Here is a 21,753-nt window from a genome sequence, read left to right as displayed (position 1 = left end):
TCAGTTAGAACTCAGCTCCCATCACTGTGTAAGTGCCCTTTCAGCAGACAAATTTCCCCACTGGAGAAATTGAGGTCAACTGTTAGCAAAGCTTTTTATAAGAGCAAGAATTCACACAGGTCCTGGCATAGAGCAGTTGTTCAAATGTCCAAGAAATAAGTATGTGAATGAATTAATGTAATTTTTTAAAGTACTATAACCTTATAACACATTTTTAGCTTCTATGACAGTATCACAGAATGTGCAATAACCAAATCTTGCCATCTAATATAACGTGCTCTTGCTGCTGTACACAATCCCTCAATTATTCAAAATGAAAATTTTATTAAAGAATGTTAAATATCTGTATATATTAATCTATATAGTTTTTTTTAAAGGAGAGATGTAAACAGTGTTTAAAATTACCCAAAGGCCTTTTAGGTAATTTGGAATCACTCCTTTATTTATGCACTGTGTGGCCTAACATTATGTGTCAAGCAGCAACTCTGAGAATACGGCTGACCCTTGAACAACATGGGTTTGAACTTACACGGAGTCCACTTACATGCAGAATTTCCCAATATATACATACTACAAGATCCACAGTTGTTTCAATCTGTGGGTTCAGAACCATGGGTAGAGAAAGCCAAATGTAAACTTACAGGCAGATTTTCAAGCGCCTGTGGGTCTGTGCCCCTAACCCCTGGTTGTTCAAGGGTCAACTGGACATGCTTTAGTTATCAATTGCTTGCTTAATAAGCTACCCTAAAATTTAGCTAATCGAAACAATAAACATTTCTTATCTCACACAGTTTCTGTGGGTCAGGAGCTCAAATGTAGTTAATCTGAGTGGTTCTGGCTTAGGGTTCTCATGAGTCAAGGTGGCAGCCAGGGGGGCTGAAGGGTCCAACTTCAAGAGGGCACACTCATGTGGTTGCTAAATTAGGGCTGTCTATTGCTAAGTTAGCATTGCCTGAGTGTCTTTACAACATGGTGGCTCCAAAAGAAACAAAGGGGACGATGCCAACGTGCTCTTAGGACCTAGTCTCAGAAGTCAGACTCCACCGATTCTTCCATATCCTAGTGGTTACACAGGTCAGCCCTATTTAATGTGGGAGGGAGCCATACAATGGCATGAATGCAAGGAGGTGAGGACCACTGGAGGCCAACTTGGAGGCTGCCACACAGCAGAGTAAGGTGAGAGGGGAAAGCTTCATCAAGTTGCTATCATACAAATAGCCATCCAGTTTACACACACCCAAATCCAAGGGAATGAGATCAGGAGCATTTAATTCCAGCCACTCTCCTTTTATCTGTTATGTGGCTAAGAAAATAATTACGTTATAATGCAGCCTATGGTACCAGCAGCCTGAGACAAGCAGCTAAGGAAACCCAGAGGATGACTGTCTCAGCACATGAGACGTGAAATCTTAGTTGGATACTAAACATTAAGAGGCAGCACTTAAGAGTCCCCATTGTGGCTCGGTGGAAAAGAATCAAGACTAGTATCCATGAGGATGCAGGTTCGATCCCCTTGCTCAGTAGGGATCCAGCTTTGCCATGAGCTATGGTGTAGATCACAGGCTCGGCTCAGATCCTGCATTGCTGTGGCTATAGCTCCGATTCGATTCCTAACCTGGGAACCTCCATATGCTGTGTGTGACGCCCTAAAAAAAAAGCAGCAGCAGCACTTAGAACACTGACTGAAATGAGCCAAGATTTCTTCCTCAATAAATTTCTTCTTCAATAAATATGACAGGAAAATACTCTAAAGCAGCCCTTGTCAATCCAGGTTCTGTGAAAGAGTTAAATCCTAATGCCCTAAGGTAGCTACTTTATGTAATGAATTAATTTCTCTCCTCTGCATCAAGAAGGTGTAGCTATGCCTCCTTAAGAGAACTAAGAGAATATTCACTCTAATGATTTTCTGTAGGGCTGAAATCTTTCACAAACTCCGGTTGAAAAAAAGAGCACAAAATGAGTGAAATGATAATTCACAGACATAAATAAAGCAAGCTCTCGAATACTCCCAACACAGTTCCTAAAATAAATGGGAGAAACATAATTGTGTATAAGAAAGCGCTGTACAGCTACACCAGCGGGGCAAGGAGAGGAGATAGTGACCCAAGAGGTTAACAAAGACTTGGCCACACCCATCCCAACGTGGCCCAGGGCAGAGCTGCTCTCCAAGGCAATTACTAGGAAGATGAAATCAGCCACCAGGGGAGTTTCCTGTGTGGCCCAGCAGAAACAAAACCAACTAGTATCCATGAGGATGTGGGTTTGATCCCTGGCCTCGCTCAGTGGGTCGGCAATCTGGAGTACCTATGACTGTGGTGTAGGCCGGCAGCTTCAGCTCCAATTCAACCCCAAGCCTGGGAACTTGCACATGCCCTAAAAAGACCAAAAAAAAAAAAAAAGAGAGAGAGAGAGAGAGAAAGAAATTAGCCATCACTTCGGAACTCCAAAGCAAGAAGAGTCAAGGGAGGAAGGGAGGAGGCGATTTAAAGAAGATGGAGCCCTCCGATTTGCATCCTCCCTCCAGAGATCAAGAGCATAGGGTTCTAACCAACTCTCCCAACCCTTGCTTAAGTTAGGATTTCCAGGTTCATGGTCTTCTGAAGTTCTAGTGTGCGTATGTGCATGCACATGAACACTGCTGTGTTTGTGTGAGCCATCGTGACTCACAACAGGAATGGGAGTGCCTCAGTGCCACATCACGAGTGTGGCTCCTACACAAGGAGAGGCTTGCTCGTGCACACGTGGTTGAGGGCACAGGGGGGCAAAACCTGTGTGCTCCTGACAAGGCAGCTTGTGCAGTTGTGGGGGGAAAAAACCCTACTGCCAAAACCACAAAGCCAACTTCTATTCAGCAAGACTGCATTATTCATTCTCTGAAAGACCAAAGAACCAGAAAATGTACTAAGCCACACCTTGAAAAGTCATGACAGAATGACATGCCACAGCTTGACAGAAGCATTACAAAAGAATGCCTGAATCACATCTGCTAATCTGAATCGCCCCACCTCGGGGCTGAGTCCTCTAGCAGTGACCTCTTAAGATCCTACCTTCTCTAATAAAACCTTCGGGGGGGGGGGGGAACCTCATAAACCATATACTTAAATAAACATATATTCATTCCTAAGCTTACCTCTTGCTGTGTATACCTTTTAATGTAATTGTCTCTATTACTCTTTCCATTTTTAACTTTAAGTCCTGGAAAAGAGAGGCCATGATTCTCCTAGAATCTAGCCACAAGCCTCAGGAGGTTACAATGGTAACTCCTATTTCCTGCTGATGCTGGTCAACTTTGAAGAGAAATTCACAGAAGGCCATGTTTTAAAATGAGAGCCTTTCAGAATGAGTCATAATACATCTTAAGATCAATACACACATATTCAATATTAATATGGACAGAAAGCCCCCAAAGCATCAGCAAAACTGACCTGGCTGACCATAAGCAGGAAAAAATAAAAAGTAAGGGCAGAGGAGGGGGCACACAACAACACACACATTACCAGAAGCCTCTGAGATAGTTATTAAAAACCAAACTCATCTCCTTAAGTTCATGTTTAGTGAAATCCTAGACTGCTATCAACATGTACAGGAGCCCAATACACTCCCAGAGCATCACTTCCTGTACTCTTCATTACAAGCATCATTTCATGTTATGTGAGAATTTGGTTTTTCTTTGCTTTTAAGTGAAAGCAGTACCTCATTACAGAACTGTTTCAAAGTTGCTAAGACACTGAAGTTGCAGGATCACTTTTCCAGGGCAGAGGCCTGTATTAGGATGAATGGATTCACCGGGGGTCCTCATTTTCCTTCCCCTTCAAGGCTGCACTTCTAAAAGGGAGACAACACCTCAGTACCAGCATCCTCCTGGGGGATTAGGAAAGTGAGCACAGCTAGATGCAGTGCTTCTGGAGGGCAGAGACGCTGGCATCCAGCAGACGCTCAACTTAAACAATCAAACCAACTCATCACATGTGAACAGGCAAAGAACAATGAAGATTTCACATTAAATAAACAGTGAAATATCATCTATAAAAGCGTAAATCCTTATTCAAATATTCCTTACCATACCAAAATTATAAGGTCATAGATATCAAGAGGGCAGTAAAAAGCAGGCAGAAATGTAGGTTCCCCAACAAGGTGGCACATCATCCTATTTTCTAGCAGCCTTAGTAGTAAGCAGTCAAGGGACAGGGTCTGAGGAAGAAAAAGGGATATCACCTGACACTTGAGGGCTCCTCACTAGGCCCTGTCATCACAGCAGGTCCTTTCAAGAGTTCCCGAGACACAGAACTGTCTGCAGCGGCCACAGACCACTTTTCTTTACTGGGCTCAGCCTTGCCCTTGGTGGAAAAGCAGCTACAAGAAACAAGGCATCTACTTCCCAAAGTTACATGTGTTGGCACTAAGGAGGAAAAAATGGAACAACTGTGTACCCTGTGCTGAATTTTGGGTAGCAACCAGCTGCATTAGAAATCATGTTAGGAGTTCCCGTCATGGCGCGGCAGAAACGAATCTGACTAGGAACCACGAGGTTGTGAGTTCAATCCCTGGCCTCGCTCAGTGGGTTAAGGATGCGGTGTTGCCATGAGCTGTGGTGTAGGTCTCAGACGTGGCTCGGATCTGGAGTTGCTGTGGCTCTGGCGTAAGCTGGTGGCTACAGTTCCGATTCAACCCCTAGCCTGGGAACCTCCGTATGCCACGGGCGCAGCCCTAAAAAAAAAAAAAAAGAAATCATGTTAGGAGTTCCCTTTGCGGCTCAGCAGTAACAAACCCAACTAGTACCCATGAGGACTCGGGTTCAATCCCTGGCCTCACTCCGTGGGCTAAGGATCCGGCACTGCCATGAGCTGTGGTGTACATTACAGACACGGCTTGGATCCCATGTTGCTGGGGCTGTGGTATAGCAGCAGCTATAGATCCAACTGACCCCTAGCCTGGGAACTTCCATATGCCATAAGTGTGGCCCTAAAAAGATGAAAGGAAAAAAAAAAAAAAGAAGAAATCATGTTAAAATTGAGAGCCACAGGAGATGAGAGGTACTTCTGAGATCATCTAGACCTGCCCAAGCAGAAACCACTTTCATACACAGTCCCCCACATTACAGACAGAGAAGTAGCTGAGCAGAAGGACAAAGTGACATAACCATGTCCCACAAGTCAGTGACTGAGCAGAAATGGACTTCCAGCTCCCCAACTTCCAGACTCATGTTCTTTCCTTGACGCCACACTGACCCTCAGGGCTCAATACACACACGTTAATGTATAAAAAACACACAGAGTTTGAGTGAATCTGTCTACTATAAAAATCGATTTCCCCAAGTATTGACCTTACTTCCAATGGCTGTTACTGGGCTTAGTTTATGCCAAAGTCATCTCCTTCAACACAAATTATTTAAGGAGCAAAGCCACATAGAATGCATTATAGGCCTGGGAAAGAAGGCTGTGCCTCTGGAGGGGCCTTCAAAAACCAACACTTCATCCAAACTTTTTTTTTCTTGTTAGGGCCACACTGGCAGCATATAGAAGTTCCCAGGCTAGTCAAATCAGAGCTATGACTGCACACCTACACAACAGCCACAGCAATGCAGGATCCAGGCTGCATCTGCGACCTACACCACAGCTCACTGCAACACTGGATCCTTAACCCAGTGAACGAGGCCAGGGATCGAACCTGTGTCCTCATGGATACTAGTTGGGTTCATTACCCCTGAGCAACAACAGGAACTTCCCAAACATAATTTTTGAAGCCACTTCTTCTATCCTCATTCCTATACAACTGTTTAGAGAACAAAGCACTAAAATAAAGCACTATTTATTAGGTGCAGACCACTTAAGGCAACTGAAAACCAAAGCATAAAATCCAGTTAGTTTAGGAACTGCATTCAGGTCTCCCTTAAACAGTACGAACGAACTCTTCAGTTTCTCATGGTTTGTAAAAAGCAAAGACAGAATCACAGAGCCTTCTGTCGATGTGGAACTTGAAGAGAACTGTTGGAACTCAGAAGAAGATTAGCCAATAAAAGTGTATCTTGGGCTTCTTGATTGACTTGTTCCATTTCTTTTAAGCAAAAATTGTCTCAAAGGTATCCCTCCTTAACTCCAAAAGAGATCATGATGCTTCAGTGGCTGATCTTCGCTGAGGCATCTTCTCAACTAGGTGCCATAAAACCCACCACTGAGAAGTCAAGTTTCTACACGCTCCTTGCTCCTGGAGAACAAATCAACTAAAAAGTCATGGAGACCAAATGCAAACCCAGCATTAAATCCAAACTCCCACTCCAAAAGCAGATGAGTACAGTTAAAACTGTATGATGTATTATTCGCCACTAAACTAATGGTTTTCGTCGCAAAAATATTTGAACAGTATTTGAGTAGAAAATTTAATCTCAATTTAATGAAAAGTCTCCTTTAAACATGACCAGCAGCTTTGCCAATAAGAAGGTATGTTTGGAAACACACATCGGATTTGTTCCCCAGAGGCATCCATCTCTCATTTCCGTAGAGAGAGGGTCCTATTGCGCACCAGCACATCAATCCAGTCATGGAGGTACAAATCAGATGTTAAAATAAAACAAGTTAGTCATGAGCATCTGAGAGAATGAAAGTACAAGAGAACTGGAAGTTTTCCCAGCGAGAGTTTTCCTAAGGAAAAAACACCAAAATATAATGGGAAACGATTCTTTGACAGAAATTCACATTACTGCAACCACTTTCAGCATCACAAGGTCTGTTATGATGAGACATGCCCCTAATATGCATGTTTCAGACTCAGGGAGACCCACTGTTCTCAGCAGAGTGGAAACAGCTGTAACGTGACCCAACATCTGCATCCTCACCGGTTCTGAGCCCTTATCATTAGGGCTCAGGACTCACCAAACTCACTTTCCTCCTGAAAGCTAATCAGAAAAACGACTCTTTCCAGGCTCTCTCTTTACTGTGTTTCCCACCCCCCATTATTTGCAATTCTGGGATTTCCTGTTAAAGCTGGTACAGATTTTCATCTACAATTGTCAAGAATAGTCAGAAAAATCACACATCTCCTATCTTCTCCCCCATATTGGAGAGGGCTCTCTGGCAGGATAAAGTCAGAAAAAGGGAGAACCAGGAAGCCCAGTGAGGTTGAAGGTCACACAGACCCACTTTCAGTAAAGACACTGTATTTCCACCCCTTGTTAACTCCGTTCAGATCCTATGGGGAAACTCAGTGTTGTCCAGACTTGAAATCTCCACTGTTTGTAGACATTTTCTTGAGCTCTCATCCCATTTACCATTCAAAAACAAAAACATTTCAGTCCTCACTGACTTCACACACACAAAAGAGTATCTTATAATCTTATAAATTTCTGACCATTTAAAAACTTTTTTTTTTTTTTTTGGTCTTTTTAGGGCTGCACCTGCAGCATATGGAAGTTTCCAGGCTAGGGGTCGAATTGGACCTGCAGCTGCCAGCCTACATCACAGCCACAGCAATGTGTGATCCAAGCCACATCTGCAACTTACACCAGAGCTCACGGCAACTCTGAACCTTAACCCACTGAGCAGGACCAGGGACCAAACCCGACTCCTCATGAATACTAATTGGGTTTGTTACCACTGAGCCATGACGGGAACTCCTAAAAACATATTTTTTTTTTGCCACACCCATGATATACATGGTTCCCACAGCAGTAACTAGGAGTGACAACGCCAGACCATCAACTTGCTGAGCCACCAGGGAACTCCAAAATGTAACTGTTTTTAAAACTGTACTTTGTAGAAAAATTTTTATGAAAAATGGATGATTACTAACCAGATCATAAGACTAATATGCCTGTCCATGCTCACAGCATCATCATAAGAATCTCTTCCATCCCTTGAGGGCCCACCCAGAAGAGTTCACCACTCTGTTTAATGATTCTCTGTCAGAGAAAACCTGATGTGGTTAGTAAAGCGTGTGGAACTTAACCTCAGTTACATCAGAGTCTAATGACCCTAGAAATCACACAATGCTTAGTGAACTACCAATCTCCAAAATCAATCTATTGCGGACTAAACAGAGATTACCAGAGAGTGTCTAAGAGGATGGAAAGTCAGATTACTTACCTTGTGCAAAGGGAGCACAAGGAACGCTCCTCCCCCACTAGCTTCTATGATTATGGCGACAAATCTGGGATTGACAGCGCAAAAGGAACTATCCCAGGTCACTCGAGAAACCCGGATATCATCGTAACACTGGTCATTTTTTACCGCTTGTCCAAATACATGCCGAAACTTGCTCTGCCGTACCACTCGCCTCATTGTGTCTGCGGGAGAACAAAAATTATGTTAAAGTCAAGCCCTCAAGTGAAAGCTCTACTTGCTCCTAGTGGAAAAGAAAACAAAACCCAAAAAACCCCAGAATAGTATGGCATTTTGTCTGCTCTCCTTACAAGTAGCCAAATGGCAAATCCAAATTTCCTTTAACAGCACATACCCAGAGAAAACTGCAAAATGCGTCAGGGAAAGAATTACAAAGAAATGAAAAATTCCTAAATTAAGATCCAGAAACAGCTCATCAGCTTTAATTTCAAGAGAAAGATCAAGGTAAAGAATGAAAGAAAATTAGTCCTTCAGGGTTGGGTGGGAATTAAAGACAACCCGCTCCAACTCCTCCCCTCTTTATAGATAAGAAAACTCCAAAGTGAAGTTATCTGTAGACTTGAAGCTGAAGAACCCTCCCTCTCCCAAATTATGATACTGTGCCTTTTTCCTCAGTCTGCCAAGGTAATTTTTCCGCTTTTAGGCATTTTCCCCAGACATCAGCACTCTGCTGTCTGAGAGCAGTGCCGGCTCACGAGTGTTGCCACAAGACCAAATATGCAGTGGAGAATTCAACCCAAGCAAACCACCTCTGTCTTCAAGAGCTTTCCAACACAGGATAATCCGAGCAACTCAGAATTAAACTGGTGCCGACCACTACCAGGAGCCCAACTGCAACCAAGAGTCAAAAGCCGGGTCTTGGAAAAGAGTAGCAAAAAATTGTGATGGAGAGCAGAGACGAGGATGACAAGAGGTCTGACTGTAGCATATTGGACCTTTTAGACAGGAAGGTACAAAAAGCAAGGGGTTGGGCTAAGAAGCTATGATGGAAAACCAGGCCTGAGAAAGGCCTGGATTGATCATGAGGTGGCAGTGAGACAGAAGAAAAGACCAACTCAGGGAGGGGTCATGTCAGAGGTGATCACTCACCATAGCCACTTCCCAAATAAACCAGAGGATCTGGGGACAGGAAGTACCACCAAGCTAGCACTCCTCACGGGCTTCCTCATGGGTCATTTCAGACCCTTAATTCCAGTTAGCTGTCCAACAGACATGTGCGCTGACAACATCAGACTTTAGGATCAACAAGGCCCCACCTGACTGAGGTTTCCTAGGCTGCACGGCAATGTCATTTTCCTGTCTGCTAATGCAGGACATTCCGTTCATTCTGGCGAGGGTAGAAGGAGCCCCAAGAAAACACACGTGGGAACAGAACGTGGTCAAACGTTCACAGTGCAGCTGAAAACCAGCCCTCTGACCCCCTAAGGACAGAGGGGGGCTAACTACCACCCGTCCGCTCACGCCAGATGGGACACAGGTGGGGCTGCTGCGAATTCCTGCCCACCAAGTCCCTTCCTCGTGGCCCTGAGCCCGCTGCAAAGTGCAGGAGGCAGTAAGTCCTGCCAGTCTCCTTCTACCCTTTCAAGGCGTGTGCAGGGGTGGCCTCTCTCCAGGCTTGGGGCATGCGGCTGGGCTGAGGCAACAAAGCCTTGGCAGCCTGGGGAGCACCCGTGTTCCTCTACCAGCTGCTGCCAGGCCTTTCCAGCTGACTACCGGGACCAGAAGCTAAGGGAAAGTGGTCGAGGAGATGGCAAACGACTCGCTTCCACTTGGCCAGGGTCCTCCATGTGTGAAACAGTCCACATACCTCTCAGGTTGGAGGAGCTAAGACGGCTTCCCCGAGGTGGTGAAAACCAAAAGGAAAACACATCCACCCAAAAGCTCACGCACAGCCAGCTGGTCTCAGGATCCACTTCCCCACCCTGCTATCTGCACAAGTTTGCAGAAGCTGGAACCCTCGACGTTAGCTTCCAGCAACTGTTTCAAAAGTAAGTTAACACAGACGAAGTGAGAATCACGCCATATGTTAAAGAGTTAATATCCGTCATGTATAAAGTTTTTATAGATTCTGAATAAACATGAAAATTCCAATAGAAAATTACACAAAGGACCCGGAGAGGTAATTTATGAAACAAACACAAATGGCACTTATCTCTACTCCTTCTGCAGATCCTAATAAAATGACAGGAAAGGAATAAAAGCAGGTGTAAACACCAAAGGACATGAGAAAGGATACTGCAAAGGAGCCTATGAGAGAGCAAATGCGACCACAAACCGTAAAAGACAGAAAGTTGTCATGCACCCGTAACTGAATGGAGTGGGAGCGCTCTCTGCTCAGCTGGGCCTCAGGAGGGAAGGCTCACAGGAGGACACCAGGCCCACCATGAAACCACCACGCACCCAGAAAGGAAAGCGCATATCTCTAAAGGCAGAGATAGGGGAGAGGGGCTGCAGGGAAGACTGACTGCAGGCCTGAGCAGAAGCAGCTAGACACCCAGCTCTGCTCCTCCAGGGCTGCACAGTCAGAGAGGGGCCAGTCCCCTGCCCAGCCCCAGAGGAAGCCACATGGCCGGCCTGGACAGGATGGTACACCCACAGGAGAGCACCAGTACCAGCTGATGCGACCAGGACAACCTGGTTCTGTAGAGTTGAGTCCCTTGTTCCAGGGGCTCCCAGAACACTGGCTGCCTGGCCTAGACAGCAGCCACCTGACCCTGCGGGAGGTCAACCCTCCCTACTCTCTGTGAGGTCCACCACCCATCCAGTCCCTGTACACACAGAGATATCAGATCGGCTTTCTGTGGACCACTATTCAATGTGAGTGGACATGTGAGGAAGTGTCTAATTTGAAAAATGGAGACAATTTTTCCTCTTCACTCAAACACCATCTAATCTAACAATATGAATATTAATATAAATATGGAAAGGGCTTTGAATGTCTTTATTGAAAACTATCACAGAAATCGACTGGCTGGCTTACACATTAAAATACCTTTAAAAGTCATAGATTACACATAGCGACATATGCTATACAGGTTTTCATCCTAAGTACACAAAATCAGAATGACATATAGGTTCTTTTGCTACAGCCGCAGAGCAGTGTCAGCTACAGAGCAGAGAGAAAGGAGAAAAGCAGGGGCTTCCACAGTGCTGGGCTTTCCGGGCCAGGCCATTCACTTCCAAGGTTGTACCTGATCTGGGCTCAGCTACCCACATGCGGCACAGCTGCTTTCACTGCACACAACAGAGAAAAACAATTAACAGGGCCACCTCCAGAGTCAGGCAGCCTTGAAGTGAGAAGCAGAGCCCTACCACTTACTTCCTGGCCATGGCTCAGTAGGGCAAATCACAGTCTCCTCAAGTGTCAGATTCTCTGTTTGGAAATGGGTACAGTAAAGTTGAAGTGATCACTAAGTGAGTACTTGCTGATGGGACTGTGGCAGGGGATTATTTTGTTAAAATACCAGTGTGGTTAGAAACACATAATTAACTATATTAGCTACTGTTATCATCCTAGTGCTTGACATAAGATTAAGATTCATATCCCAGCTCTGCCATTACCTTTCTGAGTCTCAGTTTCCTCATCTATAAAATGAAGGAAATGATACCTTTAATAAGAATTAAAAACAATATTTGACAAAGCCTAGATCCAAATGGCTTCACTGCTAAAATCTATCAAATATTTAAAGAATTGATACCATTTCTTCTCAAATTCTTATAAAGAATAAAAGGACACATTTCCAAACAGATTTTACAAGGCCAGTATTACTCGCTATCCAAATCAAAGACATCACAAGAAAACTAGACTAATATATTTTATAAATACAGATGCAAAATTCCTCAATAAGGAGTTCCAGAGTTCCTGTCGTGGCGCAGTGGTTAACGAATCCGACTAGGAACCATGAGGTTGCGGGTTCGGTCCCTGCGCTCGCTCAGTGGGTTAATGATCCGGCGTTGCCGTGAGCTGTGGTGTAGGTTGCAGACGCGGCTCGGATCCTGCGTTGCTGTGGCTCTGGCGTAGGCCGGTGGCTACAGCTCCGATTCGACCCCTAGCCTGGGAACCTCCATATGCCGAGGGAGCGGCCCAAGAAATAGCAACAACAACAACAACAAAAATAAAAATAAAAATAAGGAGTTCCCACTGTGGCACAATGTGATAAGCAGTGTCCTGGGAGCCCTGGGACGCAGTCAATCCCTGGCCCTGCACAGCGGGTTCAGGCTCTGGCATTGCCACACCTGCGGCTTAGGTTGCAACTGCAGCTTGGATCTGACCCCTGACTCAGGGACTCCATATGCTGCAGGGTGGCCAAAAAAGAAAAGAAAAAAGAAAGAAAGAAAGAAAAAGGAGAAAAACAAAACCTCAATAAAATACTAGGAGACCAAATCTAGCAACATATGAAAAGGATTATACACCATGACCAAGTGGGACTTATTCAACAATGCTAGGTTGGTTTGACATCTGAAAATCCACTAATGTAATATATATCAATCAAACAGATCATATGATCACCTGACAGAAAAAGTATCTTACAAGATTCAACACTCTTGGAGTTCCCATTGTGGCTCAGCAGGTTAAGAACCCAACCAGTATTCATGAGGATGCGGGTTTGATCCCTGGCCTCGCTCAGTGGGTTAAAGGATCTGGTGTTGCTGCAAGCTGTGGTGTAGGTGGCAGACGTGGCTCAGATCTTGCATTGCTGTGGCTGTGGCATAGGCCGGCAGCTGCAGCTCCAATTGGACCCCTAGCCTGGGAATTTCCATATGCCGAAAGTTCAGGCCTAAAATACACACACACACACAAAAGATTCAACACTCTTTTGTGATAAAAACACTCAACAAATAGAAGGCAACTTCCTGCAACTGATTTCTTTAAAAACCCACAGCTAATACAATATTCAACAGTGAAATGTCTTTTTCCTAACATCAAATATCAGACAAGGATGTCCACTCTTGCCACTTCTACTCAACAATATACTATCAGTTCTATGCAGAGCAATTAGGCGAAAAAAGAAAAGGTATTCAGATTGGAAAGGAAGAAGTAAAACTATCTCTGAATGCAGCTGACATGATTTACAAATAGAAAATCCTAAGAGATCCACTAAAAAACTAATAGAATAAACCAGGTCAACAGGATTGTAGAATAAGAGATCAATATACAAGAATGAATTATATTTCTGTACGCTCATAACAATGGGAAACAGAAGTTAAGAAAACAGCTCCATCTACAACAGTATCAAAAAGAATAAAATACTGGGAGTTCCTGTCATGGTGCAGCATAAACAAATCTGACTAGTAACCATGAGGATGCAGTTTCGATCCCTGGCCTAGCTTAGAGGGTTAAGGATCCAGCACTGCTGGGAGCTGTGGTGTAGGTGGAAGACACAGCTCGGATCTTGTGTTGTGGTGGCTATGGCGTAGGCCAGAAGCTGTAGCTCCAATTCAACTCCTAGCCTGGGAATGTCCCTAAGCCTTGTGTAGGGCCCAAAAGAGCAAAAATTTAAAAATAAAATAAAGTAAAATAAAATAAATAAAATACTTAGGAATAAACCTAAGCAAGAAAGTGGAACACTTAAACTTGAAAACATTGCCGAAATTAAAGACATAATTAAATGGAAAGACATGTTCATGGATCAAAAAGCTTAGCATTAAGATGACAATACTTCCCAAAATGCGGTACAGATTTGATGCAATCCCTATCAGAATCCCATAACATCCTGGTAGAAACTGACAAACTGATTTTAAAATCCATATGGAATTGCAAAGGGCCCCATAACAGCCGAAACACCCTTGAGGAAAAAAAGACAAATTAGGAAGATTCACACTTCTTGACTGCAAAACTTATACAAAGCAATGGCAATCAAGAAAGTGAGGCAGGGAGTTCCGCTGTGGAGCATTGGGATCAGCAGTGTCTCTGCAGTGCCAGGATACAGGTGCAATCCCTGACCTGACACAGTGGGTTAAAGGATCTGGTGTTGCCACAGCTGCGATATAGGCTGCAACTGCAGCTCGGATCTGATCCCCGGCCTGGGAACTCCAAATGCTTCATTTTGAAGTCCATATTGGACTTCATCAAAATTAAAAATCTTAGTGCTTCAAAAGTCACCACCAAGAAAGTGAAGACAACCTACAGCATGGAAGGAGATTTTTGCAAATCATATAGGTGACAAGGCACTTGCACCTAGAATACATAAAGAATTCCTACAGTTCAACAACAAAAAGACAAATAATCCAATTTAAAAATGAGCAAAGGGAGTTCCCGTCATGCCGTCGTGGCGCAGTGGTTAACGAATCCGACTAGGAACCATGAGGTTGCGGGTTCGGTCCCTGCCCTCGCTCAGTGGGTTAACGATCCAGCATTGCCGTGAGCTGTGGTGTAGGTCGCAGACGCGGCTCGGATCCCGCGTTGCTGTGGCTCTGGCGTAGGCCGGTGGCTACAGCTCCAATTCGACCCCTAGCCTGGGAATCTCCATGTGCCGCGGGAGCGGCCCAAGAAATAGCAAAAAGACAAAAAAAAATAAAAATAAAAATAAAAATAAAAATGAGCAAAGGACTTGAATAGGTATCTTCCCCCAAAAGATATACAAATGTTCAATAATGAAGATGCTGGACATACTTAGTCATTGGAGAGATGTAAATCAAAACTTCACACCCACCAGGGCAGAATCAGGCCAGAAAACAAGAAGTGTGGATGAGGATGCAGAGAAATCAGAACCCTCAGGCACTGGTGGTGGGAATGTAAAATAATGCAGCTGCTTTCGAAAGCATTCTGGCAGTTCTGAAATAATTAAACATAGAATTACAATATGACCCTGAAATTCTACAATTAGGAACATACCCGCAAAGGACTGAAAACAAGTATTCAAACAAATATTTGTATAGGAATTTTCACAGCAACAAATTCACAATAGCCAAAGGGTGAATATAACCCATATATTGGATGTCCACTGGATGAATGGCGTAACAAACTGAGATATATCTACAAAGTGGGATACTATTAGAGATAAAAAGGAATAAAGTACTTGCTAATACATGCAACAACTTTGATGATCCTTGAAAACATTATGCTAAGTGAAAGAAGCCAATAATTCCAAGAGTCTACATATTGATTCCCATTCACATGGAAGTCCAAAATAGGCAAATCTACAGACACGGAAAGTAAATCAGGGGTTGCTGGGTGGGGGTGAGGGGGTACAGGGGAATAGAAGGTTATAGCTAAAGACTAAAGTGTACAGGGTCTCTTTTTGAAGTGATGAAAATATTCGACAACTATGGTGACAGATGCACATTTATTTATTTATTTATTTATTTTTTGGTCTTTCTCTAGGGCTGCACCCAAGGCACGTGGAGGTTCCCAGGCTAGGGGTCGAATAGGAGCTGTAGCCACCGGCCTACACCAGAGCCACAGCAACACGGGATCCGAGCCTCATCTGTGACCTACACCACAGCTCACAGCAACGCCAGATCCTTAACCCACGGAGCGGAGCGAGGCCAGGGATCGAACCCGAAACCTCATTGTTCCCGGTTGGATTCGTTAACCACTGAGCCACTACGGGAACTCCCACGTATTTGTGAATACACTAAAAACCACTGAACTGTACATTTTAAGTAGGTGAGCTATATAACATGTGAACTATATCTCAATAAAGCTGTTCCTTAAAAACCTGCAAAGTGCCTAGCACTGAATCTGAAGCATAGTAAGCACTGTCTAAAAAATGTCAGCAATTATTATGAGTCCACTTTTATGAAGTCAGCCACACAATGAGACACCAACATCAAATGCTTTCACTGACATGTGGAATCTGAAAAAAGGACAGACTGGACTTCTTTGCAGAAGAGATGCTGACTCACAGACATTGAAAAACTTATGGTCTCTGGAGGAGACAGTCTGGGGGGTGGGGGGATGCGCTTGGGCTGTGGGATGGAAATCCTGTGAAATTAGATTGTTATGATCATTATAAATAATAATAATAATAATAAAATTGCATCAAAAATAAAAAGAGTCCACTTTTTTTTTTCTTTTTTCTTTTTTTTTTTGTCTCTTTGCCATTTCTTTGGGCCGCCCCCGTGGCATATGGAGATTCCCAGGCTAGGGGTCAAATCGGAGCTGTAGCCACCGGCCTACGCCAGAGCCACAGCAACGCGGGATCCAAGCCGCATCTGCAACCTACACCACAGCTCACGGCAATGCCGGATCCTTAACCCACTGAGCGAGGGCAGGGACCGAACCCGCAACCTCATGGTTCCTAGTCGGATTCGTTAACCACGGCGCCACGACGAGAACTCCAAGAGTCCACTTTTAAAGGTTTCCCTACCCAAAGGGGAAAAAGCCAAATCAATTTTCTACTCTTTATGAGCCAGAAGTATAATTTTCAAATTAATGAACTGGTATCAGTTATCAAGGAACTTTTACAAAACTTTATGTTCTCCCACCTCAGTATGTAATTATTTACTATATTTTAAATTACCTCAAAGGAAAAAATAAAAACTATCTCAGAACAAATTAGAAATATCTCAAACAGCAAAAACCCCTTCTTCTCAAGAATTATCAAATGGTATTAGTGCTTCACCAATTTTTTAAATGTTCAGCTATAAATCTGTAAATTGTCTATAATCAAATTTAGGAGTCTTTTTTTGTTTTTTCTTTTTGGCCATGCCCTTGGCATGTAGAAGTTCCCTGGCCAGAAATTAAACCCTGGCCACAGTAGTGACCCAAGCCACAGCGGTGACAACACTAGATCCTTAACTCCGGGAGAACTTTAATTAAATATCTTGTCCCAAATTACACAACTAAAGTGTTCCCCAAAACTAAAGCAATCTAACTTTCAGCTATATTAAAAAGAGTAATGAAAAAATCGTGAACTAATGTGTAGACAGAAAGTCCAAGGAAAGACTATACTCCACTTTAATTGCCTTGTCAGAGTTCAACTTTGGACAGGCTGCCTGCTCATTAGGTCTTTCATGCACAAATTCTTCAAATCGCATTGGGCCTTTTCTTTGCAGTTATCACTTATAAAGGATCTTTATAGTAATAAGGAGGGAGATAATGCAGAAATAAGTCATTCATTGAGCAAATCAAAAAAAGTTTATGCATTTTTAAATGAACTGACTTTAGATTAAAAAAATGCAACGTGGTTTTTAATTTTCACAAAATGTTGGGAATTATAAACCTTATCCAAGGACTTATAATATGCAACTTATCATTCTATCCATATTTCCAGTAAGAATGAGACTATTTTAGAATATGTTTCATTCTAATAAAAACTGATGTGTCTTTGAAAGACAATCTGAGAGCAGGTTGAGAGCTCAGGCCCAACTGTGAAATTTTCTCTCTGGGATTCGGTTGAAACCTCTGTTTTAGAAACATAGGTAGCTCCCATCGTGGCTCAGGAGAAACGAACCTAACTAGTATCCACTAGGATGCAGTTCCATCACTGGCCTCACTCAGTGGGTCAGGGATCCGGCGTTGCCGTGAGTTGCAATTTAGGTCATAGATGTGGTTTGGATCCCACGTTGCTGTGGCTGTGACGTAGGCCGGCAGTTGTAGTTCTGATTCGACCCCTGGTCTGAGAACCTCCATATGGTGAGGGTGCAGCCCTAAAAAGAAAAAAAGAAAGAAAGAAAGAATGAAACACAGATACTTGTCTCCTCTGCGCAAGTTTCCAGGTGTAACTGAAGGCCAAGCAAGAGGTTTAAGAGTTAGGTCTTGATTGTCCAGCAACTATCGTAGTAAGCCAACTTTAAAAAAAAAAATCTAAGTATGGCCGCACCCACAGCCAATGGAAGTTTCCAGGCCAAGGACTGAATCTGAGCCAAGCTGCAACCTACACTGCAGCTATGGCAATGCTGGATCCTTTAACGCACGGTGCCAGAACAAGCCACTGCAGTCAGATTCTTAACCCACCGTGTCACAGCAAGAACTCCACAGTAAACTTTTTATTTTTTTTCATAGTCAATATGCTGCACATTACTTCCCTAGGACTTATTTATCTTTTAACTGGAAGTTTGTACCTTTTGACCCCTTCAAGCATTTCATCCACCCCCCCCACACACACATACCCCCAACTCTGGAAATCATCAATCTACTGCTGTTTCCATGAGCTTGGGTTTTCATTTTTAAGATTCAATATGTAAGCGAAACACAGTATTTGTCTTTCTCTGATTTATTTCACTTAGCGTAATGCTCTCAAGATCCACCCATGTTGTCACAAATGGCAGGATTTCCTTCTTTTTAACGGTTGAGTAATATTTCATCAAACCACATTTTCTTATCCATTTATCTGCCCATGGACACTTAGGTTGTTTCCATCACCTTAGCTATTGTAAATAATACTGCAATGAATGTGGGAGTGCAGATATCTTTCCAAGATACTGACTTAGTATCCTTTGGATAAAAACCCAGAAGTGGAACTGCTGGATTATATGGTAGTTCTATTTTTAATTTTTTGAGGAACTTCCACACTATTTTCCATTGTGGCTGTACCCATTTACATTCCCACATAAATTTCTCATTAGTAGATATTATACTCCTGTTTTTAGCCTCAAGTAAAGAAAATCTAAAAGCTGACTATCAATATCTACAATACTTAACAGCTCATTGAAGGAAACAAAAAAATGATTAAAATTTTCTTTACTTGTTAGGTAAACATCTTAACCAAGAACAAGCTATAAAAAAATCAGGCCTGTGGTTTAAGGACTTACATTATAAGCATCAGAATAAAGTTTGCTAAAAACCATCCTCAGAATAAAGCTTCCATTTCACAGTCAGTTGTAATCCTGAGCCGTTAGGAGAGTGTAAAGTGTAAAGGCACGCTTCTTATAGTACTGTCTAATCATGTCATACATAGAAAATTTACTTCACAGGCCATTCAAGAAACGTGTGGGGTAGAAAAAATATAGACAAGGTGTTTATGGTGCTGTTATGACCCCAAATAAAATACACTCAAAACACCTGAGTAAATGTTATTACATTTCTCTCTATTCTGTCTACTTCCATCAACCTCATAAAAAATGACCACAATTTTGACATTTTCCTGTTTATTGAGAAGCTATCTGTTTAAAGATTCCAGCAGATGCACTTCTATGATTTGTATGAAAGGAAACACATCCTGCTAGGAACACATACAGGAAAACCCCTACCAGCAGCGAAATCCTGCAGTGCGTCAATGACTCAAGCGCTCAGGAGGCTGAGAATGTCCCCTAGCCGGCAGCAACCACAGGAAAACTCCAGAAGGTCCCAACAGGGAAAGAACATGTTCCTTCTATGTTGCTGCTTTTATGGCAGACACTTTTTAATGTGGGAGAAGTTGGATATGTTATTTAATTTAAAGTGGCAAGTAGGATTGCAGTGGGGGAAACAAATACCCCCAATTCAGCTACTTAAATGGCAATGCCAACAGCTGGAAATTCTTTTTAAGAAGCTGGAAATGTAATATGTAAGCCTACGTGGACTACACATTCAAAAGAAAGCAGACACCCAAAGCAAATATGGGAGGTACTCTGATTAAATATAAAAATTCAACATTCATCATTCCTAGATATGAGATATGAGGGTTTTTTTTAATTTTCTGAAACAAAGCCCACCAGTGACACTTGAAGAGTTCACTTAACAAATCATTTTTACTGTATCCAATTCCTTAATTAACAGATTCATATGTGAGATACTCGAGAAGAAAAAAAATGTCTAATTTTACCTACTTTAATAGTTGTTTTAAAATGGAAGAAAAAGACTACATGCAACAATTTGCTTTATATAAAGCAAAGCAAAAATTCAGATACACAACAGACCTCATACACAGCAGCTATGGCTGAAAGGTCTGCATTCTACGCTTGACACTGAGGTGTTAAAAAAAAATTTTTTAGAAAAATTGCTGACCACCTAAGACAACTAAGTGCAAGTATGAAACAGCCTTGAGGTTGGTTCAATTTATTATGACCCCAAGAACAGCAAAAGTAAGGGTAAAAATTCACACTCTTTATAGCCTTCCAAACACTTTCATCCCATTATCTATCTACCCAGGTAATAGGTAAAATGCCAAGAATGAGGGAAGCCAACTATAAATGTGCTTTGTTTCAAGAACCCATTCTCATTTTGGCTTTTAAATGTTTCTTGGAACAAAAAGACAAGGAAATATGAGGAAGATCTACCAAGAAGCCTCCAAGCTGGGTCCTCACAGAAGCCTGGAATGGAAAGGGTCATCCGTTCCAAGCCCTTCATTTTCAGCCCAGAGACACTGTGTGACTCGCCCTTAGATAAAGGACTTGGGAGAGAGACAAGATGATCTCGAACCACAAAGTATAGGGCAGTTCAACTTTTTACCCCCTGAACTTTCTTACTTTTTCCATGACAAACTCCCCACACACATACGATCTGGCTTTCCCACGTCAGCCAATGATGCCTCTCAGAACTCTCTCAAGGGGGTGCTGCCCAGACACCTCACGTTCAGGGTTCCACTTGGCCTGTTGATGCCATGTTTTAAAATATGAAACTGCAGAGTTCCCGTCGTGGTGCAGTGGTTAATGAATCCGACTAGGAACCTTGAGGTTGTGGGTTCGGTCCCTGCCCTTGCTCAGTGGGTTAACGATCCGGCGTTGCCATGAGCTGTGGTGTAGGTCGCAGAGGCGGCTCGGATCCCGCGTTGCTGTGGCTCTAGTGTAGGCCAGTGGCTACGGCTCCGATTGGACCCCTAGCCTGGGAACCTCCATATGCCGCGGGAGCAGCCCAAGAAACAGCAAAAAGACCAAAAAAATAATAATAATAAAATAAAATATTAAAAAAAATATGAAACTGCATTCTACTCACACTTTATAAAATACGGAAACTGGCTGTTCATACTCAAATATACTGAGACCAACAAGAGAACACATTAGGTATGCCAAAGGAAACACATCTTTGCTTCTGACTGAAAACCCTTAGGCTTGGGAGTTCCCGTCGTGGGGCAGCAAAAACAAATCCGACTAGGAACCATGAGGTTGCGGGTTCGTCCCCTGGCCTTGCTCAGTGGGTTGAGGATCTGGCATTGCCGTGAGCTGTGGTGTAGGTCGAAGACACGGCTCAGATCTGGCATTGCTGTGGCTGTGGCCTAGGCCAGCACCTATAGTTCCCATTAGACCCCTAGCCTGGGAACCTCCATATGCTGTGGGTGCTGCCCTAAAAGCAAAAAAAAAAAAGGAAAACCCTTAGACTTAAGTCCAGAGGACTCTGTTCAGATGTCCAAGGAGAGCCTGAAAGGACACGCATAAAAAGCTGGGAGTCTACATATTAATAATGATTTCTAAAAGATGAGGTACAACAAACAGGTTTGTTCTTTTTAAAGTTTTCTAAGAAAGGAACTCCTACTTTTACAGTGTACAATTTTGTACTCATTTCAAACTTCTTACAAAGAAAAGTGGGAAACAAACTGATATCAACACAGGCACTCGCTGATGACTTAAGAGTAGGTCATGCAACTCTGAGTGACTGCCACAAAGTCTGACCAGAGATGAAATGAATGTGGAAATACATAAAGCAAATCACCATGATGTGCACGTTATCTTACAATTTTGTACGGCAATTATACTCAATAAGGCTGTAATTTAAAAACAAGGCGGGGGGAGTTCCTGTTGTGGCGCAGTGGTTAATGAAACCGACTAGGAACCATGA

The 21,753-nt window shown here is 43.1% G+C and overlaps 1 protein-coding gene across 2 annotated transcripts in view; it reads right to left on the bottom strand.

Moving 5' to 3' along the window:
• CORO1C (coronin 1C) overlaps positions 1-21,753 on the bottom strand; it is an 80,617-nt gene that overhangs the window by 37,449 nt on the left and 21,415 nt on the right. Inside the window, exon 2 of one of the 2 annotated variants that reach the window (XM_047759746.1) lies at positions 8,079-8,278. The exons of the other annotated variant lie outside the window; for it this stretch is intronic. Within the exon in view, the coding sequence (XP_047615702.1) occupies positions 8,079-8,273 (195 nt within the window). The 5' untranslated portion in view covers positions 8,274-8,278. The remainder of the gene's footprint in view (positions 1-8,078; positions 8,279-21,753) is intronic. 2 annotated transcript variants of the gene reach the window in all.

This window comes from Phacochoerus africanus, chromosome 15 (genome assembly GCF_016906955.1).
Source record: "Phacochoerus africanus isolate WHEZ1 chromosome 15, ROS_Pafr_v1, whole genome shotgun sequence".
Lineage (NCBI taxonomy): Eukaryota > Metazoa > Chordata > Mammalia > Artiodactyla > Suidae > Phacochoerus > Phacochoerus africanus.
The sequence above is the reverse complement of the archived record's forward strand: the minus strand, read 5'-3'. Positions and strand labels throughout refer to the sequence as shown.